Source organism: Ascidiella aspersa, chromosome 6 (genome assembly GCF_963924565.1).
Source record: "Ascidiella aspersa chromosome 6, kaAscAspe10.2, whole genome shotgun sequence".
Taxonomy (NCBI): Eukaryota; Metazoa; Chordata; class Ascidiacea; order Phlebobranchia; family Ascidiidae; genus Ascidiella; species Ascidiella aspersa.
Window position 1 is genome coordinate 8356827 of NC_139452.1, and position 27732 is coordinate 8384558.

Here is a 27732-nt window from a genome sequence, read left to right on the forward strand (position 1 = left end):
ATGAGATATAGTGCTACAATCGCGCCAAAACATTATTTCATGTTTAGACCGTCATAATTAGGTTTGATTATTTAATATTTAGGCATAAGGTACGGTAAATCATGTTGATTAAAAACCACATTTCAAGTCTGGTCGTTTGCGTATGCCGGCACGTTTGGCTTCGACGCAGACGCCAGACCGGCAAAGGTGAACACGGTAACGTTTTTTTTTTAACTTTGTGAAGTTAAGTTTGCAAAAGTTAAGTTTACAACAGCCGTACAGCCTTCCCCTCCAACTTAAAATGAAGCGTTCATCAGCAGTTGTTTCTGAGCATCAATCTCAGTTTAGTCATTGAATGGATTTTCCCAGTTTTGTAAAACAATTGTCATTTTGAAATAAAATAGTATGCGTAGGCGAAGTTGCAAGCTAAAATGCTTTTTGATTAGCTGTAAATCTGTAGTTTCCATGGACTTACCTCGCCGCTCAGGTAAACCAGAAAACACATCCCGCTTAAGTTGATCTAATTTCGTTTTTTTTCAATTGAACAATTGTCAGAAATAGGCGTGCAACTTGACACGTTAAAAAGTCTTGCTTATTTCGCAATACCAGCAAAATAACCCAAAACATTTTGAGTCATAAAAGCGGAAGCGCTGATTATGCGATAGAGACATTTAGGTCATGGGAAGCTGAAAACGCATTATAGGTGCTTTGGAAGGGTTTAAAATAGCATATAGGGCCTGGCTAATTGTGTTAAGCCGCTTTGCTAAACTACGCTAGAGTGTTTTTGCATGGGAGATTTTTGTGCACAAAACAAAATAGGGCATAAAAAGGCCTGCACAATACCATCGCGTTTCCTACTTTTTAACCCAAACAAATGACGACAATTGAGAACGTTCCTTTTTTACCACAACAATAAAGTCAAAAACATGTGCACATCTTGCCATAAAAATCGTTAAATATTGTTTGTTTATCCTCAACGGATGTAAATTTTAGGAACGCAACTGGTTGATCTTTGTCAATATTCGAAGACAGTTTAGGCTCTCTGCTTTTTGGGTGAGATCTATATTAATATGGCTGAGGAAAAACAGTGGAAAGCCCCGGTTAAGAAGGACATCAAGGAGTCTTACGTTAACATGGAAATAAAATATCCGGGCGGCGACCCAGACGGTACGTATACTGTGTTGTTATGGGCGATGTTGAAATAACTCAACTTTTACAGCAACTGAATCTGACTACCTTTGTATTTTTTACCTGATGTTTGAAGCTGGGTTTTAAAACGGTCTGTAGGCTACGCGTAAATATAAAGTATGCAAATAAATATATAACTTTAATTCAACAACTCATTTTAGGCTATTTCGGTCCTTAATACAGCTATACATTGCAATTAGAATTCAGCTAAATGTAATTAACTACAATTATGGTGTTATTAAAACTTCAATTTCAAATAGATCCTTAAATTCTATAGAATTGTATTTTGGTACATGTATACCTAATATATTAGTTATCAAACTAAATCAGGGATAAACAGTCCAATAAATTCGGGAATATTTAATCTTATAATTTTGGTTTTCGGTTTTAAAATCATAATATTTTAAGCGAAAGCCCTTTTGCTAGGTCAGTCTAAATTTGAAGTAGGCCTAATGCAGGGATGGGCAACATACGGCCAGCCAACGCAAATCATGCGGTCCTTGACCTATTTTACAAACTGGGCTCGAGGCCATTCCTCTTATTTGTTTGCCTTTTTTTAACTAACTAAAAGCATTTTTTTGGCGCTTAGTGCTAATCTTGCTCCCGCATCGAATGTTACATGTAGTTTACGCCTTTCCAACTACAAAATAGGACACCATTTTGTGTTATCCCTGATTGACAGTCGTTGCCGTTGTTAAAAAAAGATGGGGAAGTCTACAAAGTTAAATTTAACGGCCCGAAGAGACCTTTCTGAGTTTGGTACTGGCCATCGACTAGAAAAGGTTACCACCCCTGGCCTAATGGGTCGATTGAATTCCAACCTATGTGCATTTTTTTTTTTTTTAAGTCGATCGTTTTACAATATGAAGCAGTCGTCGTTTGTTTTAAACAACTTAAACTACATGCACCCTTTAGGGAATTGCATTTCATACTGATGCGTAATATATTGTTTATACTAATGGCCTTGCCATAAACGCTTGCGTTGATTACAATCACCATTTAAATATATGAGGGATTTTTGGTCGGCCTTGAATAAGCACTTGCGACATTTGTGTCGATTTCCTTTCTTTGCGAAATTAGAGAACTCTGCAAATTACGTTGCTCATATAACGTAACGCCTTTTTTCCTATCAAGAAATACGTAACTACTACGAAACGTGGTCTGAAACGTACGACAACGACGTATCGAAACTGAAGTACAACGTCCCTGAAGTTATCGCCAAATTGGCATCTAAACTTGCAAAAAAGGCTGACAAGTCGTACTGGAAAGTTCTTGACCTTGGATCAGGTAAACTTAGTTGCAAATACGATTGCTAATATAAGGAGCGTTAAATATAGCCTGACGTCCCGCTATATTCTTGAACTAAACAGCAACTGTTTTTGTAGGTACTGGATTAATCGGCCTGGCACTACGCAAACATGGATTCAGCGGTGATTTTACGGCGCTGGATTACTCCAAGAATATGCTGGAAAAATCAAAGAGCAGCGATAACGTTTACAAGTAAATTTTATTAAAACACTACGCGGGGGAACATTTTTCCATCATAGACCTTGAAGTCTAAAAAAGCCCTTGAAAGATGATTTGTAGCTTTGCACAATGTACAAAGGGATAGTTTATGTCAGGGTTGTAATGATTTAAGTCAATGACTTGACTTTAGTCACTGTTTTCAGTGACGCAAGTCATATAAGCAAATTGACTTGACTCGTATTTTAGCCAAATGACTTTTGCCTTAAAATAAACTTTTTTCATTAGGCATCATAGTTTTATTTTGATGACAATGCCTATAGGCCTATTACCTGAAGTTGACTTGCTCTAAAAATGGCTTGACTGGGACTTGACTTGTTATTTATTCCTAATAACCTTACTGGGACATAAGTCGTTTCAAAATGACTGGTTTACAACACAGGTTTATGTAAAACACTCAGGCGACGGAAGTTTTCTACCAGGACTCCTATACATTTGTCCTTGTTCCAGAACATTCCACAATCATTGCCTCACCGAAAGCAGTCCTTTGCCTTTTGACAACAGTTTTGACCTGGTCGTTGCGGGCGGAAGCTTTGGACCCCACACAATACAACCAGCCTGTTTTAAGGTACGTCACTAATTACCCAAATGCCATATATTGCTTTCCGAGAATTTATCTAAAATTACCCTACACTTGTGTATTAAACAGTCGGTCCATTTCTTTGTAGGACGTTATCAGAACCTTGCGACGCGGCGGACACCTCCTCCTGACGTCACGCATCAGCGAGAAAATGACGTCATTCAACGAATCGTTGTGTGACGCGCTAAATCGTCTCTCGAGCGACGGAACGATCCGAGAAGTGGCACAAGATGTTTATGATCAGTACGAATGGGACGTAAATGATGCTGCAGAAAGGGTGCAAGGCATCCTGTTGTATTGCCAAAAACAATGAGTCTGCTTGTTTTGAAGAATTTCAACCGCGGTTCAAACATAGGTTTTTTGAAGTTTTTTTACGTTTTAGGAATATTATGTCTCTCTGTTTACGCGATTGTAATCCTATCTATGTGTATTGTATCTGGATCACTGCTTTCCATACATTTTGATCTGCAGCCTATTTTAATTTAGTAACTTTTCACACGTCTCGGTTTGTTTGCCAGTGGAAAACAAACATTTCTCGTTGGCTGCTTCTGTACGCAATTATTTAAGTAATTTACAAGGTTTTCGTTTGTTATTGGTTTTACCATTACCGAATGAAAAAAAATAAACAGAGATAAATAATCGGAAAAAACGTTTGTGTCAAGTTGATGTAGACTTACCGGGGAACCTATAGAACTTATTGCGCGATATCCTACAAGGCCGCGATCCCCAGTATGGGAAACCCTGCTAGTTAATAATTTAACAAAGTGTGATCTTCTTTCTAGCTTTAGCGTCTAAAACAGTGGTTCTTAAACTTTTTTACGCGCCCCACCTTGTTTCAAAATCGAAAAACATAAGGCAGAGCAGCAATTTATTTCCAGGTAAGTTTGCATTAATGCGAAGGATGTAGGCCTAACTGCGTTTTGGATACCAAATGTTTAATTCGAGGATTGGTAGCAGACAAATATCACTTCGCCTTGGTCAATTTCTCGCGCCCCCTTGTGAGCCTCACACGCCCGATACCATTGGTCTAAAAACATGTGCCAACTTAAACAAACAGGCGTACGAAGTTATTTTTTTTATTTGGGATTTGAATTTTTGGGTTTCGTTGCAATTTTATATGAATTTGCAATAAAACGCTAACGCATGCAAAAATGCATTTTCTTCCTAGTATTAACTTGAAAGCAGCCGTCGTTTAAAGATTTAGAGCAGGCCTTTTTCTAGTCGCGGGCCAAAACCAATCTCAGAAAGATCTCTGCGGGCCGCACAAAATGATAACTAAGAATTGTGTTATTTTCATGTTAGAACAACTGTGAATCAACCGGGCCTCGGATCGTTTTGGCAATTTAAAACTTGTTTAATTACATTTAAGGAGGCAGTAAAGTGTTGACGCAAAGTGCGAAAAAAAGCGTTTGTTTGGTATCAAACTCGAGTTCACATGTCGTCATCCATACTACTAATTTTTGCGCACTTACGTAGTTAAAATAAAATACTACAAAGTATGTGAAATGGACGCATGTCTATAATTTGTCAAAGAGGCGGCGGGCCGGATGAATTACATCCGCGGGTCGTAGGTTGCTGACCCCTGATTTAGAGCAAGGGTCTCAAAATGAAATTGCTGTTAGGCCAAATGAAACAATGAACAACCCGGGACCGCAATTGCTACAAGGTGTCCAATATTTCCATCACCTGGGCCACAGTAGCCTATAATTGGCGTATCTTTTGGAGGCGAAACACATTAGGGTTGTAGGCTACTCGTTTATTACGTATTAACGTGAATAACGTCGAGTTATAAAACGTGTAAACTTAAATAATTAAAACCGGTATTCTCGAACAAGCGCAAATTTTCGACTGCAGCCAATTATACAAAAAATGCTCATTGCTTGATGCAATGAAGTTTGTGATGATGGAAACGTATTATTAAGGCCATTGACTTGACAGCTGTAAGGGTATGCCTATACAGAAACCACGTGAAAAGTACCAATTAGGGTAAAGCGCAAAATCGTTTATCCAATATTAGAAGTTGTTTGTGGTGTTGTTTACGATACGATGACCATATTGCAAAGACATTTTAGATTCGCGCAAACGGCAAAAAAATAGGGCATAGCAATTTAAAACGTGACGTCATTATGAAGTAATCTTAAGAACACTAGACTATACAATTCGCTTAGCCTATACTTGTCAAAGTTTTAGTTTGAAGAGGTGTTTAGTTTAATGCAAAAGCTATATATTACGAAGATGTTATCGATTCGCGCAGAGCAATAAAAACTCCTTTATATTGTTTAGGTTAACATAAAAAAAAAAAACTTACGGTTTCGAGGCAATACGCCTTTGAGCTAAAACACATTAAGACATGCGGTACCGTACTTTAGAAAATTAATCGAGATTTGCGCGGAATGCAAAACATTTTTGAATGTACGTAGTTAAAATTGGCAAAACATATAGTTTGGGGACATGGTCCACTGTACCCCTTGGACCCGTCCTACCCCTATTCGAAAAACATTAAGGTTTGTGTGATCACGATATATTATTGCATTGTTTGTAAAAAGAACATAAGGTTTTGAATCATTTATTATTTTTACGTTTTAGGGAAAGCCCCATTTTTGTACACGCGTTATTTTGTTTACTTTCTGATCAAAAGCAAAATTTTAATTTGTAATGAATAGATGCAGCATCGTGTAGAGCAGCAGTCCCACATTCCAAGTCGTATGTCACTTGTTGATTTATCTTTTAATCGTATATACGGTTGGTGAATGCAATTATTATTATTTGAAAATACACAAATATTCATTTACAAACTATACAAGAGTCAAGAGTACTGCAGAATTTTTAAGTAGGAACATTTTAAGAGAAAACATGACCTTGGAAGCTATTAAGTATGAGCGTGGAAGCTTGAAAATCTTGGACCAGTTACTTCTTCCACAGAAGAGTTTTTACGAGGAACTTCAATGTGTGGAGGATGGTTGGAATGCAATAAAATTGATGAAGGTACAAATGCTTTGTCAGGTTTATATGCATACCACCAATTGCAGTGTTTTCAACTTGTTTTATGTTGTGGTCATCCTTTATCACAAATTATTTAAAACCCATAAAATTAATACAAAGCAGAAAGGCAATTAGATCCTAATGGAACACCTGTCAAGTTTACGTCAAACAGAGTATCTGCAGATGTTGAAAAATGTTCCATTCAGGCCAAATAACATAGAGTAAATTGTTTTTTCAATACAGTATGACAGTATATTCTCTCAAAATATTATTTTGGTCTGGTTGGCCAGGTTTGGAGTGAATTTTTTTGAACTGGTGCCACAAAACAAATAGATTCAAGTAATCTGCTGGTTTCTGTGTGAAATAACTACAACTAAAACGGGGTATAATAACATTTAAAAAGAAATATCCAAAGCGTTTGTTTTAATTAAACTTTTTTCAAAAAAAAAGTCTTTACATTTTAAACATAATACACTAAGGGTGTAATTAGGCCCACAGTTTAGAAACCCCTACTCTCGCCCAAAAGTACAGCCCACTGTTTAAACACAAACTAAATTAGCAAGAGAGGCAAAGTTTTTCCAGTGTTATCAATTGGCAATGTGTTTCTTTTTTATAATTTTTGAGTCGTTTTCTGCAGGTTCGCGGTGCTCCTGCCATTGCCATTGTTGGCTGTTTGAGTATTGCGATTGAACTCAATAAGAAGAAATTTGAAACTGCCTCCGAGCTGGAACAATTTACTAAGAAAAGTCTGGACTACCTGGTAACAGCACGACCCACTGCTGTCAACATGTCAAAGTCTGCTCAGGAACTTGGAAGTTTTATAGAAACCCTGGTTTCCCAAGGTCTTACAGCATCACAGGTGAAAGAAAGGTAAGAAAACAATGTGAAGCAAAAATGTAATACTGTAATGCAGTGGTTCTTAACCTGTTATGACTTGCGGAACCCTCAGAAATAATAAATAGATTGCGGCACTCTTACAAGATTTTCCGTAAGTAAATCACTATACAATGTCACAATAAACGGAAGTGTATTAACCCACATCAACTCTGTGCAACATAGAAAGTTTTATTAGGATTTATTCCACTCCAATCCTACAGAAAAAGTTGTAATATTTGAGCAAAAATCAGATTCTTAAATATACCCTTGGGCGTTAGAAATGGCACCCCAGGGGATAGCGGCACCCTGGTTGACAACCACTGCCGTAATGTAATAATTAACTAACAAATTGAATGCAAAGAACCAGCATACATGCTTAATGAGTGACCTATGAAACATATTTTTAGTCTTTTGAATACAATTGAGAAAATGCTCCACAAAGATGTAGAGGACAACAAGCGACTGGGAGATTTCGGTGCCAAGCACATTGTAAGTAACTGTACAAAAGCAAAATCTGGATTCACCGTTCTAACGCACTGCAACACTGGCTCTCTTGCAACTGCTGGTTATGGCACAGCATTAGGTAAATCCAAACTGCCCAATTTTTGCTTAATTGTTTGTGATTTGTGTATGAATACATATGCTATGACTACTGATTTTTGTTCTTATGAATGCCAATGTTTCACTAATATGAGTAATTTCAAACCCAAAACGTCAGGGTAAACCAACAACATTTTGATAAAGATGTTTCAATACGTAAATGTTTCATCATCACTCATTAGTTGAATTGACTAATCAAATTTCCGAAATAGTACAAATTCTCTTTTGGTATTATATGGCAAATTTATTTGAATCCCATACAATTTACATAATTAAATGAAGGGTTGGTGTGGACTGTATTATATGGAGTTTGCATAAAAAATTAAACTGTGTTGTCAACCATTACATTTTGAAGGTGTTATAAGGTCTTTAAACAAGTTGGGCCTTCTGGAGCATGTTTACTGTACCGAAACCAGGCCTTACAACCAGGGTGCCAGGTTGACTGCATACGAGCTGGTTCATGACAACTTGCCAAGTACTCTGATCACTGATAGCATGGTCGCTGTTCTCATGCGCACCAGGAAAATATCAGGTAAAACTGTTTGTAATTTTGTACAAAGTGCCCTGTTTTTTTTAGTAGGTTTCAGCTGGCATAGAGTTTGTCACAAAATCGGGACATTCCAGATAATGACAGTGTTGTAAATAAGTCATTTTTGGATGACTTAAACCCAATTCATTTGTGAAATAGATCAGGTCCCAGTCAAGTCATTATTAGAGCAAGTCAATTCCATGTCAAATCACTAATATAAAAATAAAACAATAAACAATTCAAATTTGTAAACTCGTCTTATAACAACACATCGCAATCTAATCGTTTTACATGTAAACATTCACATAAGTAGCTCAATTTTATAAAGAGAAATGTTAAATGAAAACACTTAATTTCAACTAAAGTTATTTTTTTCAAAATTACGTCATAAATAAACGTCACAATCAAATAGACTTTCAGAAATAGGTTTAAGATTTAGTAAAAGTCTAAATACATTCAGTGCTAAAACGTTTTTGGTAATTAAACTCTTTTCTTTGAAAAAATGATTACTTCTTTATATGGACAAAAATCTCAATTAGGTCTTCACGGACCCGAAAGGTGTCCTTTCTTGGACACCAGTTTAAGAACCACTGTTCTAAAGCCTCCAAATTTACACAGCTGTAGTTGTGGGAGCCGACCGCGTATCGAGGAACGGTGACGTGGCCAACAAAGTGGGCACTTACCAAATCACAAAATCGGGACATTCCAGATAATGACAGTGTTGTAAATAAGTCATTTTTGGATGACTTAAACCCAATTTATTTGTGAAAAGTCATTATTAGAGCAAGTCAATTCCATGTCAAATCACTAATATAAAAATAAAACAATAAACAATTCAAATTTTCAAAAAGCCTCCAAATTTACGCAGCTGTAGTTGTGGGAGCCGACCGCGTATCGAGGAACGGTGACGTGGCCAACAAAGTGGGCACTTACCAGATCGCCCTGCTGGCCAAGCACCACCATGTGCCCTTCTACGTCGCCGCGCCGCTCACGTGCCACGATGACGTCATCGACGACGGTGATGACATCACGATCGAGGAACGGCCCGCCGCCGAACTGGCCAGCATAGGCGGGGTGCGCGTGGCTGCCGAAGGTTGGTGGTTATTTTGCGTCTTATTTATATGAGCCGGATTTTTGTAGTTTAGTTTTGCCATGGTTTTATTTACTTTTTATTGTTAACGAATAGGTTTGGAAAGATCCGTGCGTTTACGTGTAAAAATAAAAAGTCACTGCAAAAGAAGGCGCGTGTCTTTTACTGTCCCATGTTTTACTGATTTTCCAGCAAAATTGTGTGCTGGTTTAAGTCCTTTTGATATCCCTAAAAGAGGACAACCTTTTTGGATTTTGCGTGTTACCACATTTTTAACAAATATATTTTTTTCTTTGGGTATCGTAATTTTACCAAAACTTTATTTCGGGATAAACTACATGCTAATAAATATAATATTGTTTGAAAAATGTTGTTTTAACAGGTTTAAAAAATGTAAATGATAAAATGGCTCAAAAAACCGCCGCTGTTCTTGCATTTATATTCGTTTGTCCCTACAGGAATAAACTGCTGGAACCCGGCCTTTGACGTCACGTCTCGTGACCTCATCACCGGCGGTATTGTGACGGAACACGGTGTGTTCGCGCCCAACGAACTAAAAGCGTTCAAGGAAAGGCGAAAAAACGACAACGGCGAACTGAAAACGGCAGCGACCTGCTTGTAGTTTTACATGCCAGTGGTTTTCATAATTTTTTTGAGTGCGACCGGAATTTGAGTTTTGAACCTCGTGACCCAAGACACGGAAAACTAGTATGGAATATGTTAGTTTTTATTCAGTGTGGTGAATTTTTGACAGAGTTTAAAATGATTTAATGGCGTTTTACTCAACTGACCTATTTACTTTAAACTCTTCAGCTCCACCCTTCAATAATGTTTGGCAATCTAATCGACTTTAGACTTAAATGCTGTCCAAACTGCTTACGAGGCGTTAAACATAGTTCCTTCAATAAGATGAAGCCAAATAAATTTACAACAGTTCAACTCTTGGCAGATTTGAATCGTACCTGCGCGATCCATTTTTTTAACCTTCGCGACGCATACGTTGTGAAACATTATTTTATGCCATGTAAGATCAGGTGAAATGTCGCCGACGCTGTGTAAGCCTGCTTGTGTTGCTGTATAGGCAAAATTTATGCCATTATTTTTGTTTTTTCATTTGTCGTGCACAAACTGCCGTTTAAACTGGTCTTATTATTGTAAAGTTGCATTTGAAAGAAGCTTAGACATATAATTCACACATGTTTGTAATTGCGAGATATTGTTACTTATATTATTTTTGTTTTTACCTTGGTGGTATAATCTTGTATTTTAACGTCCCTTATAATTATTTACGCAGGAACGTTTGTGCTTTTGAGATAAGGTTGCCTATTACTGTGGTAGGTATGGACAGTGGACACATGGTTTTGTATTGGTCGCAGAGTAACAAGGTAATGGATTTTGTTTGATCAATACCTTTTGCAAATTTGTTTTAAAGCTAACTTGTTTGTTGACCGTATACCCTTGTATATTTTACATGGTGCATTTATGCAGTTTTTGTCATTTTTACCTAGAAATTGCCAGTTCCATTTTTTGTATTTAAAATAACCTTTTAAATTATTCATTTCTTCAATTCGTACCACTCGCCGTTTGTAAGGAATAGTTGTGTATATAAGGGTATATTAAATTGCTGCACAACAACATCATAGTTTGTTTTTCTTTAGGTATTGTAGAACTAAAATTTCAGGTAGAAGGTGGCAGCAATTAAGAAAATGTTAATATACTTTCTCCTGAACACGGATCTGTTGATTATCTTCAGTAGAAAGAGAGTGGCCCAAATAATAGATAAAAGATTCATTATTTTATTAGCAAACGTTTCGGCAATTTCTTTTGCCATCATCAGTGCAGTAAGTGAGACTAAGATAAAAACGAGTCACTATATAGACGCTCGGACGTTTTAGAACGTTATATAAACAGAAAAAGGAAGTCGCAAAGTAACGGAGATAAGAACTGCAACGAAAAAGTACATCCGTAAGGCGAAAGTAGGGCAAAGATAAGACAATGAGGTCAATGGGAAGCAACAGATACACGTAAGAGGGAATTAGTAATAAATTAAAAATAAAATATGAACTCGACGATGGAATTGCGCGAATATACCATTTAAGTATTAAACACATACAGGGGGACTGAGACCGTGTCAACATTGAGAGCGGGCTTGTGCTGCTGTATAAGCAGCGACTCCAACAGAAGGAGGCGGTAGCGGTCTCGTGCCGAGCCCAAAATCTCTGGGGAAGTGAAGTCCACTCGGTGGTTAGGATTGTTCTGCAAATGTTTGCAGACTTCGGAGGACGCCGAACGCTGGTGTTCATGCATACGGGTTCGAAGGTTACGTCGTGTCTGGCCGATATAAGAATGGCCGCATGAACAATTCATGCGATATACGACACTGCATTGATTTGACGGCTTTTGTCGGTCTTTTATGCTGCAGAACTGTCCTGACAACTTTTGCGGTAGGTCGATTACCCGGAGACGTACTTTTCCCTCCGTGGTTCGGAGAACGAACCGCGACAATTCCTTCTTGATGCGGTGGTTGATATTGCCTAGATAAACAAGTTTTATGGCAATATATCGCAAAGCATTGTCCATGGGTTGTTTCACCGTCGTGTCACAGTGTAAACGATGGAGGAAGGACCTGATGTTGGCATCAATTAAATTGATGGGGTAGCCATTCTTCAGTAGGATATTCGTGATATTCCGGAACTCGTTGTGCATCTTGGCATACGAGCTGGCAATCTTGTATGCGCGTGATATAAGTGTACGCACAAGTTGCACTTTTTGGTGGCGTGGTACTGCACTGATGATGGCAAAAGAAATTGCCGAAACGTTTGCTAATAAAAGAATGAATCTTTTATCTATTATTTGGGCCACTCTCTTTCTACTTTCTCCTGATTGTGAAAATAGTATAAAATACCCATTACCCGATGCCTAGTGGAAGTGTTTGTACTAGTACAATAATATGATGGTATTGGTGCCGATCCGATACCAAACTAATAGAAGAATATCAACCTTAATATGCATTCAAACTTAGCGATTCTACTTTAAAATGCAAAATTTATCAAAAAATAGTACGCTAACAACTGAAGGTAACTAAACTTCTTAATTCTAAAAGTCTAAAGCATGTAGAAATAATTGAAAAATATTTAAAAAAAACGGCGCTCTTTTATTTTGACAAATGGCTTAACTGAAGCTTTAGAAATGCCTCTTTTATTCACAGTTCTATTTTTGAAAATTAGTTTCACTGTTGGGTTTTTGGATTGGTAATTAGAGTATAACACATTGTCACAGCTTATATTTTCAAATAAACTAGCAAATAAGTGCGCTTACAGAGTTTGTTTGTTTTAATAAACTAACAAGTAATTTATTTTTATAAACTGTTAAAATATGGATCTACAAGATTGTTTGTAACTTAATAGTTTAACAAACGATTAATAAATATTGGCGATCTTAGCTATTGCTTAACCATAGTTTAACAATTACAGCAACAGTTATTCACCTCAATGCAAATTGGCTGTATAGCTTTGGGACCAAAGCAACAGCCAGCCACAACCTATTGTGAGACAATGAGCAAAGAGCTTTCTCTGTATTTACAAAAACAACATAATATATTTGGAATTCAGTCAGACCATATTGGGTTCGAATCCAGCCTTGCAGTTTAAATCGAGTATTTGGAACCGATCGCGGAAGTTTACGCCTAATTGCACGTTGTGGACATAGCCTACCAAACAGCGAAAAGAACACTCTAAGAAACCAGCTTTCCATCAATTTTATAGAGGTAAATGTGCCTAAACATTGCAATAAGTGCCGGAAGAGCTTTTTTTAGTATAATAAGCATTTACTGATAAATTTCTTGGGGGTCTTGGTCCAACATGCTTCGAGAAAAATCGGTTCAAATCATTTCCCTAGAGAAACCATGTTGACGTAGTTGCACTCCAACCAGTCCGGTACCTATTCAAAAATTAACAATAAAACTCAAACTTCAAAATTCCAAGCAAAAACAGGATCAGACATTTTTTAAGAAATATATATTCATATTTAAAATTATAGGCAACAATAAAATTAAAAAAGAAGTAAATAAATAAGTTATGAATTAAAAGAAAAGACTCTTTAAAATTAAAAATTAATATAATATACCTGATCCCAATTCTAGGATTTTCCAGATGTTTTTGTTCTCCTTGGTGGCTAGTTTTGATGCATGTTTGGCGATAACAGTTGGCACCATGTATTTAAGACTTGAGCAATCCCTGTCATACGTATCTGACCAGGGTCATAATAGGTTTCCAAATCTACAAAAAGCAGCAGTTAAAAATGTTTGTAGGTTTAAGAGACTTTTTTGCCATGATTATTACTAAAATATCTCAGATTTTCATAAACAAAAGTTAGAGGTGACACTTATACTTGAGCAAAGTGAAGAAACTTTAACCATGCAATACCCCAAAAAGAGTAAGTGCTAGTTTTAGAAACTAATTAAATAATCTTTAAAATTGTTTTTGTTTGAAAAGACATCTCTGGATTTCACAACCTGCACTATACTTTTCCTGTTAGAGATGGAACCATGTAGAACTGCTTCTATTCTCACAAAGCATGTCAAGCAATGGTTATATCATGGTAAAAAGTAGTTAAACATATATGCCTAACACAAAAACTATTTTTAAAATCATAAGAAAATATTTATATTATATACTCTACCATGCTGCTTATATAAATAAGTCACACTAAAAAACTTTTGCTGGTGAACATACTCACAAAGTAGTTTTGTATAACATGTGAATGCATGTTACAACTTAAATGTTTTCACAATGAATAAAAAATTGCCATGCATGTATGTGTTTGCTTCTTCGTTTAACTTTTTGTTATTCCAAATTATGGTTTTAAGATTATCATGATTTAGTCAACATTTTTCTCCTATTTTGGGGATGATACTTTTTTGTCATGAACCCAAGCAGGGGTAGGCAACCTCCAACTACAAGGCAGTGTTTCCATATACTTTAGCTATATTACCAAAACAAAATTTGACATTATGGGTTATTCCATGAATCTTTTTAGCTTAAAGGTGCCATGTATACTATGGAACTCTAAACAATGAAAGTTTATCACCAAATCAGTCCATATTAGGGTTCCTCTCCGGGAATGTTTTGACGGGAAATTCCCGGGATTATTCTGCAACATAGCAAAACTTAAAAAAAATTGTCATTTTTGACTAATATAAAGAAAAAAAAATTACCAAACCTATTAAAGTCGTTGCTTGAGTTGCTTTTTTTGCGCTTACCAGCGGAAAAACGTAATTAAATTTATTTTACCAATAAAAATGCGCCTAACATGCGCGTGTTTTCTGTAAAAAACAAATAAGGGTGCTGACTTTAATACGAGAACGTCTTGTAAGATTGCAGAAGCAATACTACAGAACATAAATGAGCTTAATTAAACTTTGGAGCTAATATAAAGTAATTTTAATCATCATAATGACGTAATTAGGGCACGAAAATTTCGTCAGGATTCCCAGGAAGTTCCATTTGTCAATCCCGTTTCCCAGAAGTGAAAAAATCCGGGGAAAAGAACCCTAGTCCATGTTTTGTGCACGGCACCTATAATGGATACATACTGGGTTGAAAGCAAATTTTATTATCTAATTCTATAAACGACATTCATGATTACTTAAGCCTCGCCTTTACGTCGTCCGAAATTGGGGGCTGGTCTAGAATCCTACCATTAATTTTTTGAAAGTTAAAAACCGAGTTTAAAAATGAAACTGCAAAGAGCAAATAAATTTGGGGTAATATTCATAATATTAATAATACTTGGCCCACCTGAACCCCAACGCTAACTCGCACCATAACCCAAACAATGTTGGCCATGTAAAACCCTGATGATAATGTAGTAGAATTCTAGACCAGCGCCAAATAAATCCCAGGACTAAAAACTAATAAAATAACCAACCGTTTAAATCTACAATAATGCTAAGTTGCATCTAAGTTACTTAAATAGATAATTAGTTTCCCATGTCAAAATGACAAGAACCCAACTTGCTCTCTATTCTTTTAATAAAAAACAATTTTTGCTACTTGCGGTCGTCCTTTAAGTTGTCGTAGATACTTAAACATGCATTGTGAGGTCCCAAATCCAAGCATTATAGGAAAGTTTCCTATTGGCTGAAATTTTATGACGTCACAGACGCTCAGCTGAGCGGCCGAACTAGGACTTAAGAGTTGAACAAACTATCGACCTCAATAATACATTAGCAGAGAAGCTATTTTTTTTTTATTTTAACAGTTTGAATAGTTTAGTTATAGATTTTCGCACGGTTCTTCAATTTTTTATAAAAAAACAGATTGCTGTCATTAGTTACCAATGACGCTTTTTTGACTCGCTTAGCATTAAGCAAGCCTAAGCCCTGCTTAAAATGCCATCTTTTTGAATAACTAAGAAATTTACTTTTTATAAGTTAAGAGTTTGGCGCTGGTCTAGAATCCTACCACAATTATTAAATCAGCGCACAATTTTTAGTTAGCGTTTGGGTGTGTCAAGTATTATTATATTTTTTATTTAATAATAATACTTGACCAACCCTAACCCAAATAAGTGCGTTGTGGTAAGATTCTAGACCAATTTTAACTGCTTTTTTAAGAACCCCTTTGCAAACCCAAATTAAAAGAGGCTGTCTATTGGTTACAATTGTATTCATTCCGGCATATCTGCTAAATCAAATTTCCAAAAGCACAATGCATTTTATTTTTTGAATAACTCGTACAAACACGACAACAATTTTTTGCAGTAAACTATTTTAAAAGTAATAAAATATAATTAATAACATAAATATGAAGCTGACCCAAAACAAAATCTATCAACATGTAAATGCTCTTTAGGTATACATGTGTATGTTTTTAAGCTGTTGTTTAACCCCATTATTATGAAATTCATTTTTATTGCAAGATAATGGAACACAATGTAAGCGTTTCAATGTAAAAAAATGTTGTTGCACTTTGTTGAGGATGATTGCTTCTCCAGTGCTATGGGGTCACTTTGATTTTTTTCCTGCTCTACATGGTGACTTTGACAACAGGTCCTTCTGCCCAAGAAACTAACATTTCCTCCAAGTGTGTTTCCTCAAACCCAAGCAGGTATATTACAGCTACCGGCTAAAGGTCCTGCTTGTAAAATACAAAAAAACCTAATGACCACAAAAGATTACCTTAAGGATGCGGTTGGAAAATCTTGATATCTAAAAAAATTTAGAGGTTGTAAATTAATAATTGTGATACCAGTCAACTCCTTTTTAGGTATTAATGAATTGTTGTTGGTAAAGTCACTAACATGTACATAAAATGTAATGCCAGGTGCAGAATTTTTTTTTATCAGGAATAGTTAACAAAAGTAGCTTTCTGTTAAAAGAAACTATAATAGCATTTAAATATCATGATTCTATAATTAAAATTTCTCTATATTTATTCATGCAGAGTAAAAGATTACTTTAGCATTGAGCAAACACATGTATATACATGTAGATAGATGCTCGACAAATTTGTACTAAATTAACAAATGGTATGTTAGACCTAAGTTAAGAATACTACTTTATATATTGATAAGCAAATATTAGTGTGTGTTGTTCTGTTTTTTTTTTTTATACCTACTATTTCAAAATACCTTGTTATTCTACTTTGGACATTGTTAGTTTAAAATAAAACCTTTTGTTGAGATTAAATTTATCAATTAAGAAAATAAAGGAAGCAATACAAATAATGTCTTAGATTGCTTAGAATAATTATTAAAATTTGAAATTCTTTATGCTAATGCTTATTTTTTATTTCACTTACAAGAAAAACCAATTGGGTTGCCAAAGCTTAGTCTTCATACCTAAGCTTAATATTTGGGTGGCTGCGAAAAAAGGTTGAGAAGCACTGGCTTACATCATGTTCCATTTATCTTGCAATAAAAATAAATTGTTTTTGCAATTTAATATTTTTCTCTTTCATAATACTTGCATTTAACAACAGCTTAAAATCATACAGATAAATATTTAAAGCATTTACATTTTGAAAGATTTTGTTTTTGGGTCTTTTTCACATTTATTATTTATATTTTAATACATTTAAAAAAGTTTACTGCAAAAGTTTGTTGTCGTTTTTGATTGAGTTATTCAAGGAATAAAATGTGTTGTACTTTTGTAAAATTGATTAGGCAGATATGCGAGAATGAATACTATTGCAACCAATAGACATCTTTTTTGGGGGGAGGTGGGGTTGCAAAGTGGTTCTTAAAAAAGCAGTTAAAATTAAAACTCTTAACTTGTAAAGAGTAATTCGTTAGTTATTCAAAAAGATGGCATTTTAAGCAGGGCTTAGGCTTGCTTAATGCTAAGCGAGTCAAAAAAGCGTCATTGGTAACTAATGACAGCAATCTGTTTTTTAGCAAAGATTGAAGAACTGGGTGAAAATCTATGTTTAGGTTTGGGTGGGTGTGTGGGGCACGGGGTTAGTAGTTTAAGCTTCTGACTCCCGTTTTAAGTTGACTAGAAGGTTGCGTGCGTATAACTCGTTCGCCAACCACAATGCTTCTGGTGATTAATAATTGTATTATCTGATAAGCGAAAACCCAGTTGAAACTATAGTAGGCGGACAAGTTAGCATATAGGAGATGCTACTTGCAAATGTCAAAGTTGCGAACAGCACAAGACGTCAACAAAGAAGAAATTAGTTTACAAGCGGATAGCGGCAGTCTTAAATAGCTACCGACAATCCAACTGCTGACTGCAGAAACAGGCCATTAGCATTTAACACTTTGGTGCGAGCAGCGTTCCTTCGCATAGACAATTATCGCTGACAAAGCAAATACATCACAAAAGTTACTGTAAATACAATAGCTCTTAAGTCGGTAAATTCATGCAAACTACAGGTGCAGTATTATTAATAAAAATACTGAACCCATCCTAACCAAAATAATGTGCGTTGTGGTAGGATTGTAGACCAGCGCCAAATCTATAACTAAACTATTCAAAGACACACCCAAACGCTAACTCGCACCCTAACCCAAATATTGTGCACTGATTTAATAATTGTGGTAGGATTCTAGACCAGCGCCAAACTCTTAACTTATAAAAAGTAAATTTCTTAGTTATTCAAAAAGATGGCATTTTAAGCAGGGCTTAGGCTTGCTTAATGCTAAGCGAGTCAAAAAAGCGTCATTGGTAACTAATGACAGCCAGGTTGGAAAGTTTGGCCTGCGCGGGGGATTTATCCCCCGCGCATTAGCACTTTCAGCCGCGGTCACAGCCGCGCATTTTATAGAAAATGTGTTCAGCCGCGCAAATCTGACTCGAGCAAACGCGCAAAACTTCAGTCGCGCAAACTTCTGTATGAAACTTAACAAGCACAAAAAAAATTGGCGTGCCGCATACTGAAGTTGCATAACATTTTTAAACGCTAGTCTATAAGACGTATATAATATAATGCATCATATAGAATCCCCTGCGAAACGCTAAAAACGCACAGTTCGGCGTTTTGGTCACGCATCAGTGGACAACGGTCACGTGCATAGTGACGTCAAATTAGGCAATATCGAGTAATATTGCATATTAAATGCTACACTATCAAACTTTTTAAATATTTACCTGCGCACTGCGCCCGCACACCAACCAAAAATTGCGCAGTGATTCAAGTATTCTATGAACGCTGTAAGTTTAATATAAATTCGCAATTTACAACTTTCGGTAGCCTGATGGTTTATTTTCAGCCGCGCAAGTTTAAGTCGAAATTTTATTTTCAGCCGCGCATTTTTTCAGTTGCAAAACATCTCCCCCGCGCAATATCCAAAGTTTCCAATCTGGAATGACAGCAATCTGTTTTTTTATAAAAAAGTGAAGAACCGTGCGAAAATCTATAACTAAACTATTCAAACTGTTAAAATAAAAAAAAAATAGCTTCTCTGCTAATGTATTATTGAGGTCGATAGTTTGTTCAACTCTTAAGTCCTAGTTCGGCCGTTCAGCTGAGCGTCTGTGACGTCATAAAATTTCAGCCAATAGGAAACTTTCCTATAATGCTTGGATTTGGGACCTCACAATGCATGTTTAAGTATCTACCTTAAGTTGTCGCAAGCGCACTCAAGTTTTTAAAATCCTTTTGTCACTTGTGGCGCTATTTACGAGTTATACTTAAAAAGTAGCAAATTTTATCAAAATCAGCGACAGAAATTTAATCGACAATAAAATGATTTTCTTATAAAACGTGTAGTTAGATTTAAGATTTTTAAAACTTTTGACAATATTACTATAGGCCTACCTGTTTTAACAACAGTGGAATTGAATTTTACACAAAGAGATTTCAACCTTGTTCAAGAAAATATATATATGTATATTTTTTTAATGTAGGCTATTTTGCAGCCTACCAGTATTTTTTGTAAATTTATGTATACCAGAAACACAATTGTTCATCGGGTTTTTATTGTGTATAACTGCATATTGGTATAATGAATTATTGTTTTATTTATGCCACGGGAGTATAGGCCTAAGTTAATTTTTATCTTGGAATTTAATAATTGCGGAGAATAGCAAGACGATGCAGTTGTTGTCGTACTGACATTACACAACGCAAATAGGACCGAGTTATACAGCCAAGATACAAGTGTATCGTAGATCCTAATTTTATAAATGTGGACACTTGACAAAGTATGTGACAATATGATTGAATAAAGTTTATACGATCACTCCCTTTAAAAATGGCGGTTTTCACTGACTGGTGCTGTTAAAGGACAACTATACCTCTTAACAAGGGGATTTGTGGTTGATAGGCCTACCAATTCCTTTCGTAATGATGACTTACCAACGCTTGCTAATTTACAGTGTTGTAATGACTTAAGTCATTGACTTGACTTAAGTCACTGTTTTTAAATGACTTGACTTGACTTAAGTCCTTTGACCAAAATGACATGACTTGACTTAAGTTTTTTCGAGAAATGACTTGACTTAGACTTAAGTCATTTTGTCAAATAACTTGGGATTTAATTAAGTGTTTTTCATTAACATTTATCTCAAGTTTTACGTATTAAACACTTTTATTGCTGTATATTGCGTTTGTGTTATTTTTTAGTCAAATTGCTGTTTATAATCGAACGAGTTCATCAATTTGATTAGGTTAACAGTTTACTTTTATACTTTTATGTCAATGACATGACTTGAAATTGCCTTGCTCTCACAATAACTTGACTGGGACTTGACTTGGACAACCGATAACTTGGACTGGGACTTGACTTGTTATTTTTGCAAAAGACTTGACTTGGACTTAAGTTATTTTTCAAATGACTTGACTGGGACTTAAGTCATTTCAAAATGACTTGTTTACAACCCTGATAATATATGTTTTCCTTTTTGTAAAAGCTTCTCAGACGATGTGAGGTGTTCACATCTCTAGCTTACATCATGACAAAACAGGACCAAATCATTAGACAAAACCTGATAAAATGCTGTTAAAAACATTATGCAATAAAAAAGTTAAACGTATGATGACTATAGTGTGACAGCTTATCGCATATTTACGTCTAGATTTCTTGTTTTTAATCTACCGGTACAGTATTTTCATTTTTATACTTTTTGGTACCGGTATAAACTGGGTAGGCCTAGCGCATTTTCGTTTTGGTCAGCAGAAAACCTCGGTTTATGACTTCGTTTGCACCAGAAGAGCCATTTCCATCTATTGATATTTTTTGCTGGTGGAGTTAACTTTATTTGTAAGTAGATTACTAGCATTGGATTTATCCTAAAATAGTACTGATTAGCCTCTACTCAGTCTGCTTCTCAACTGAAACCTTTTTAATTTTGTATTACTGTTTATTATTATTGCCAATGAGCCTTTGTTAACTATTGGAGAAAACTAAACGAGATCAAATTGCCAGTTAGCCAATCCTAAATGCTGATTAGCAGCAGTTCACTGAAAAACGGCTCCAGTTGAACCAAGAGCAGCTTAAACAACACCGGTTAACGTCTATACGTGAGAATTCCTTTGCTTGAAAGGCATGGAACGTTCAAAAATACGGCAACACGCAAATCCGGCATGGGAGACAAAATACGCTATAGACAGTGAACTTTTGTTAAAATTTATGCTTTAGCTATAAATGTGTCAAAGTTCTTTCAAGTCAAAGTCGATTAGAATGCACATAAATCGTTTACAAAATTAAAAAAAAACACTATCGTCAGATTTTAGAAATTTTCGTTCATCTTTCTGATTAGGACAAATGTATGTAACAGTATTTTGATTTTTTTTACCTTTTATACCTTCTATTTCAACTGTTTAAACAACATATTTCTAAAATAAAAAACAGCGTTTTTTCCGTTTTTCATACTTGTTTATTTTGAAATGACAAAAATACCAACTACATATTCCCAAGAGTATTGCATAAACCCGATAAAAGGACTGAATTGTGTTTTACCGGTAGTCAGTAATAATACATGAAAACGAGTGGCTAAAGACTTCAAGGCACTATTGCAGTAGGCCTACTTCAAACAACAATATGTTGTTTAAATTAATTTTTTTCTTATATGTCAAAATTTTGTTAAAATAAGATATTTTTAGGTTAAAATTTCTAAATTTTTAGGTCAAAAAATAATCGCCCTACTTATGACGTTAAAAAGCGCGTTTATTTGCTACAACAACAAAATTTTAAGTGTAACGACTCGACTTGACTAACGTATTTAAAACAAACCACTTGAAAACTTCAGTTACCGGTATTTTGCCAATGACTTGACTGGGACTTAATTCATTACACAGATAAGAACAACACGAATTACCAAAAGAATAAAAACCACCTACACCAATTAAAGCAAAATACAGCCCAAAGCCTCAATTTATTCTTGAAATGCTTGCAATTCCTCAGCGGTGTACAGCGCCCCGGCCATTCCCGAAGTAATGTCGGTGTTGTTGTTAGTGGGCGTCGATTTCAACATGTCGACGTACTCTTTGGGCAGGCAGTTGCGTTCCGCGCCTTGAATGCCTACCTGCAAGCGTAGGAAATATTTGGCGTTTTACAGTATTCCGATAAAATGATTCCTTTTATTTAAAGAAGTATCACAACCGACATATCCAGGCTTTTGTTCATTAAATATTAGGCCAAATAAGCCCGTGCCTGCGTCATCTATAGACTTTTCAAAACCCAATGTCCAATGTCAAATCACGATATTTACTCAAAATACGTTGAATAACATACACCTATGCTTTTCTAAAAATGTAGTTTTCTAAGCTGCCCCGGAAAATACTATGTACTACTTTTAGAAGTACCGGTACTCCACAACACATTACCCATATTTTCGACAAAAAAAGTTTAGTTTAGAGGTCCAATCTGTTACAAATTAACGTCATTCCCCTTTAAGAAGAGCAATAGAGATAAAGTTTGAACTTTAAATCGTTATGTTTCCTTGTCTCTAACCAACGAGATTGCAAACTGTGCTCAAAATGCGTCCGATTCTCTCGGCATCCACCCGACGAATGCTGATGCGACACAACGCAATCCAAAACGAAATCGCACACAAAGATATCACGCAGTGAAGCAAGGTCATTACGCCGAACAACCTCAACAGGATGTTTGACATGTTACCGGTTGCCAAATATGTGCGGCCCTCACCGGACAGAGACCAAATTGAGTGCGCGCGTTGAAACGGGTCATGGCGATGACCAGAGTTGTTTAAAGTTTAAACGACTGTAAATGTGCATGCGTTGTTTTCTCGTTTGTTGTTTTTCATTTCGTGATCTTTACAATTTTTGCTTTGAAATGTATGTATCGCAAGGTAGCTTTAAAGAGAGGTTAATACCGTCTCTCGTATGCGAATTTGCTATGAGGTTCCTGATTTTGCTGGTTTTCTCAAATTAATGTTTGCTAAATGCATATGTCGCAAAGTTGTTTTAAGTTGGGGTAAAGTGTGGACTGTAGCTTGTTTGATTTCGCTTTAAATTTGTGTTTTGTTAAATGAGCCAATCGCAAGGATTGTCATTTAAGAGGGGGTAAATGTCACAAATTTAATTATTGTAGCCCCTTTGTACGGAACTGATGCGTTAGGCCGCGGGAGCCGCCGTCCGGGTCGGCTACCCGTCGCCACGGTTTCCCCTCAGGAATAGGACATTGTGTGAATTTCGCAGCCTCGGTTTTCTCAGCGCTGCGTGATATCTTTGTGTGCGATTTCGTTTTGGATTGCGTTGTGTCGCATCAGCATTCGTCGGGTGGATGTCGAGAGAATCGGACGCATTTTGAGCACAGTTTGCAATCTCGTTGGTTAGAGACAAGATGTAGCCTTATGCGAACACTTGGTGTGCATGGTTATTTGCCTTATACTGATTATCGTTCTGTCCAATAAACGTCTTGCTCGAGAAAGTAAAGTCATTCCTATCCTTAGCAGCTACTTTGGGGATTGTGTCCCGAACTAGTCTGCGACATTTGTAATGACTCAAGTCAGGTCATTATAATTATGACTTAGTGTACTTAGGTCACTGTTTTTGAATGACTTGACTTAAGTCATTAGGACAAATGGCTTGGGTTGAAATCACGTGTTTTTGTTGCCGGCTTTTACAACATTTTCGTATTTATACAATTTTTTGCACATAAAACAATTTGCTTGCTATATGTTTGTTTTTTTGTATTGTTTAGTTCAGTTGTTGCTCATAATCTTACGAGTTTATCAATTCTAAAAGTTTAACGTTTTATCTTGATAAGAAGGACTTGGACAACCAATGACTTGACTCGGACTTAAGTTATTTCACAAATTACTTGAATTTCACTTTTCAAAATGACTTGTTAACAGCACCGGTGTAAGTTAATTATCTGTTCTGATACGATGCTATTGATATCATCTTCCCCAAACCTGCAGATATTGCGGCGATGGAAGGCCGAGGTCGCTTTCCGTGCACGCGCGCCAAAAGGATCGGCAATCTAACGCTCTTCCGTCGGCGCTGACGACCGTACACGTGACGGTGCTGAACTCGATGTCGGCGCCCTTTTCGGTGCCTTGCAATCCGGGCAGGTCGTTTTCTTCTATCCGCCAGACGACGCCCCAGAGCGCCTTGCCTTTTGCCGGCCTCACGTTGCCGCAAGCTCCCTTCCATTCTTCCTTGTAGCCGATGAAGACCAGCTCGTGGTCGGGTAGCTTGGCAGCGCTCTCTCTCACTGCGTTTGGGCACGACTGGTGCAAGCGCTTTGGAGACATGTTGCTTAGGTAAGCAAAGTAGTACAGAGCCATTTCCGCGAGTGGCCAAGCTAAAAAAACGGCTATATGTCTGCACGTCCCTTTGAATAGCACCTTTAAGCAACAAGGCAAAGGTGACTGGTTAACATTTTGTGGACTGGCAAAGTTATTAAGTTAAAAACGATAGGTAACTGACAGGGCAAGCGCCCCTCCTGCGCTTTGCTAAGGGGGGCAAAAGTGCCCATTTCATGGAAAATGATAAATGCTTCCACAACGTTAAATACGGAAAAATGCAAAAAAAAATTGTAAAATAACATGGTTAACATTTTTGGTACCAATTTAAGCCAATCTAAAGGGCGTGGCCGCAAATTTTTTTCCGGGGGAGTACCCCCGTACCCCAAAATCTTTCGGCTTGTTACGCTCGCCTGCGGTCTATGCTGCCCTTACCAAAAAAGTCGCCCCCCTTGCCCTAAAATCGCTCCGGCGTCCCTGGTCACTGACTTGACTTAAGTGTACTTAAGTTTTAAAATGACTAGACTTGTCCCAATTCATTGGACCCAAATAACTTTATTGACCACATGACACGTCTATTGGACAAAATGACTTGTCTTGGGCTAAAGTATACGTGGCAAATAATAAAAAAATATTCTGAAATACTGGTATAATTATCAATTAATTTTTTAAAAAAAAAGAAAAAAGTGCCAATATAATTTGTATTCCAAAAAGTGCCAATATAATTTGTATTCCAAAGAATTTGTGTGTTTGCCTTATACTGACTGACGTACTGTCCAATCAACTTCTTGCTCTAGAAAATAAAGGCAATCTTATCCTTAGCAGCTACCTTGTGGATTGTGTCCCGAACTAATCTGTGACAAATACAACAGCCTTTGTGTTTCGTACTGTTAGTATTGCAGTTACAAGCGATAAGCGAACTCTAATTGAGACAAGCTAATTACCGTCGAGTGGTGTTGAGTTGCTTTTGCAGTTTAAATAGAGAAACGCTATCTGTGGTCGCGTTTAGATGATTTAGCTAGCACGTCGAACGCTGGTGGCAGTATAGGCCAAGTTGTTTTCCAATCTTAGGGCCTCTTCAACCATTTCAGTCTGCGACGCAATTTTTTAAACCTTTCTGAGTTTAGACAGCGATAACCGGCCAATTTCTCGTAGGCCGCTTCAACAGGTCAATTCCACGAAACAATTTTTTATCTGTACTTTAATTACACTGATAAACAAAAAAAGCGTCTACTTTTGTGATGTTTCTAAAGGTTTTTCTGCGTTGATCCCGAAAATGATTTTGTTTTTCGCAGGGTTAGCCGTCTACACTTAATTAGCAATTTCAGAATTTTTTAAATAGGCCTCTTGAAATTTTCTCGCGATGCAATAGATAGACTTCACATTTGATTATATCTGCAACGGACATTAAAAAGAGATCAAGTTAAAATACCGATATCTGTTTTATTTTAGCGCAACTATAAACGAGGGATGGGCAACCTTTCCCCAGTCACTGGCCAAAACCAAACAATGCAAGGTCCCAAAGGGCGTATTTAAAAATTGCATATTGCTTTTTTAGCAACCTAATAAAACAACTCTCAATTAGGGACTTATCAGCATTTAATGCAAGTATAATACCCACAAGAAAACGAAGGCAAAGCGTTTGCGCGAACAAATAAATACAAAAGTTCGACGCTGGCTAATTTTTTAAAAAGATAATGTTCTTTATCAGTCTCGCTGTTCCACAAGCATAGGAAGTGTGCTGGCCACCTTGTAAACCCAAGAAAAACTATAATTTTGAGGTCCCTTGTGATGCTTTTGTTGAATTAACTTCAAAATTGACATGGCCTCCCCCAAACAAAAATCCTAGATCCACGACAACTCATCGCTATAAAATGTGCCAAAAAGCGGTGTTGTAATCACTTTAGTAACTGTTTTCAAATGACTTGACTTGACTTTAGTCATTTGGGCAAAATTACTTGGCTTGACTTAAGTCTTTTGGACAAATGGGTTGAAATGAAGTGTTTTCTTTAGTTATTTTTTTATTATAAAATTTTTTTATTCAAATGTTTGCGAAAAAACAAATTGCTTGCTATAGGGCAGGCTATGTTGCGATTTTCTTATTTTTTATTTCAATCATTGTTCATTATCGTACCGGTACTAGTTTAAAAATTCTATTAGTTAAACGTTTTTATTTTTATGACAGGGAATTGACTTGCGCAACTGATGACTTGGACTGGGACTTGTTATTTACTTAAAAAGACATGACTTGTTTACAACACTGCCAAGAAGAGTGGTTCAGTTTATGCATAACAAACTCCTAATTGGGTCTTAAATACGATAAAATCAAGTTAAACGGACATTTGCCTACAGGCTACAGTTCTGACACGTAGCAATTAGCAAAGTAGCGTGAGGTTGTCCTATAAAGTTAATTTATTTTTTTAGCTTTTTGGTTTTGGAGAATTGATATTATACTTGTAATAGAGTATCTGCGTATTTGTAGCACGTTTGCCATCTGATGGAATCCGTTCCGGTTGCACCATAGAATACTAATTCTATGGTTGCACAATCTCCCAAATATGCTGAGTCATTTCGTCAACAAATTTCGACGAACGCAAATGCCAAATCATGATGATGGCAGTCGGCTATCGGTTGTTTCATTGAGTAACGAAACTGGGCGCTGGTCTAAAATCGTAGCACATTTTTGTCGGAGGCTTATGTTGCTAACATTATTGGGTTTGGGTGCGAGTTAGGGCGGTGATCTAGAATCTTACCACAATAATTAAATCAACGCACAGTATGTGGATTAGGGTGCCAGTTAGCGTTTGGATTTGGGTTGGTCAAGTATTAGTATTAAATAAAGAATATTATAATACTTCACCCACCCACACCCAAACGCTAACTCGCACCCTAACTCAAATTTTGTGCCTTGATTTCATAACTGTGGTAGGATTCTAGACCAGCGCCCGAGTTAGTGTTTGGGTGTGTCAAGTAATAATATTACATTTATTCTATATTTATTTCTTGCTTGTAATTTCAATTTCGACAACTCGTTTCGTTACTGTAAAACAACAGTGGCCGGTTTCAAGACCAGCGCCCGAAAGAGTATGTGTGTTGCTTCTTTAAATGAGCTGTTGAAGAATTACTGACTTTTTTGCAGTTTTTTATTCGCAAACTCTTCCAGTTCCATATAGAGCACAGCCTAGTTTACTTTTATGTGCGTGTGTCACATTTTTAACGCCTTT

At 36.5% G+C, this 27732-nt stretch overlaps 4 protein-coding genes across 4 annotated transcripts; 2 read left to right on the forward strand and 2 right to left on the reverse strand.

The window, feature by feature from the left end:
* The first annotated feature begins 981 nt into the window (after positions 1–981).
* On the forward strand, positions 982–3824 carry LOC146139498 (uncharacterized). Its single transcript, XM_083392348.1, has 5 exons — positions 982–1146; positions 2302–2454; positions 2553–2667; positions 3142–3259; positions 3360–3824. The coding sequence occupies exons 1-5, from the start codon at positions 1050–1052 to the stop codon at positions 3582–3584; spliced, it is 708 nt and encodes a 235-aa protein (XP_083248474.1). The 5' UTR covers positions 982–1049; the 3' UTR covers positions 3585–3824.
* Positions 3825–6123: 2299 nt separating this feature from the next.
* Positions 6124–9983, forward strand: LOC146139499 (methylthioribose-1-phosphate isomerase-like). Its single transcript, XM_083391437.1, has 6 exons — positions 6124–6256; positions 6891–7123; positions 7537–7712; positions 8085–8261; positions 9127–9351; positions 9807–9983. The coding sequence occupies exons 1-6, from the start codon at positions 6125–6127 to the stop codon at positions 9968–9970; spliced, it is 1107 nt and encodes a 368-aa protein (XP_083247563.1). The 5' UTR covers position 6124; the 3' UTR covers positions 9971–9983.
* Positions 9984–11442: 1459 nt separating this feature from the next.
* On the reverse strand, positions 11443–12054 carry LOC146139500 (uncharacterized). The gene has a single exon (XM_083392466.1). It carries the CDS (start codon positions 12052–12054, stop codon positions 11443–11445), a length of 612 nt encoding a protein of 203 aa, XP_083248592.1.
* A 10117-nt stretch (positions 12055–22171) lies between these two features.
* LOC146139501 (gamma-glutamylcyclotransferase-like) lies at positions 22172–24517 on the reverse strand. Its single transcript, XM_083392467.1, has 2 exons — positions 24176–24517; positions 22172–22321 (listed from the first exon to the last, which is right to left on the reverse strand). The coding sequence occupies exons 1-2, from the start codon at positions 24515–24517 to the stop codon at positions 22172–22174; spliced, it is 492 nt and encodes a 163-aa protein (XP_083248593.1).
* Positions 24518–27732: the final 3215 nt, after the last annotated feature.

Excerpts from the sequence above, each read along its gene's own strand:
- LOC146139498 (XM_083392348.1), top strand. The coding sequence starts at position 1,050 with ATGGCTGAGGAAAAACAGTGGAAAGCCCCGGTTAAGAAGGACATCAAG. Across the intron at positions 1,147-2,301 it reads TCCGGGCGGCGACCCAGACG|AAATACGTAACTACTACGAA; the intron begins GTACGTATACTG and ends TTTCCTATCAAG. Across the intron at positions 2,668-3,141 it reads AGCAGCGATAACGTTTACAA|AACATTCCACAATCATTGCC; the intron begins GTAAATTTTATT and ends TCCTTGTTCCAG.
- LOC146139500 (XM_083392466.1), bottom strand. The coding sequence starts at position 12,054 with ATGCACAACGAGTTCCGGAATATCACGAATATCCTACTGAAGAATGGC.
- LOC146139499 (XM_083391437.1), top strand. The coding sequence starts at position 6,125 with ATGACCTTGGAAGCTATTAAGTATGAGCGTGGAAGCTTGAAAATCTTG. Across the intron at positions 7,124-7,536 it reads GCATCACAGGTGAAAGAAAG|TCTTTTGAATACAATTGAGA; the intron begins GTAAGAAAACAA and ends ACATATTTTTAG. Across the intron at positions 8,262-9,126 it reads GCGCACCAGGAAAATATCAG|CTGTAGTTGTGGGAGCCGAC; the intron begins GTAAAACTGTTT and ends AAATTTACGCAG.
- LOC146139501 (XM_083392467.1), bottom strand. The coding sequence starts at position 24,517 with ATGTCTCCAAAGCGCTTGCACCAGTCGTGCCCAAACGCAGTGAGAGAG. Across the intron at positions 22,322-24,175 it reads CATCGCCGCAATATCTGCAG|GTAGGCATTCAAGGCGCGGA; the intron begins GTTTGGGGAAGA and ends CTACGCTTGCAG.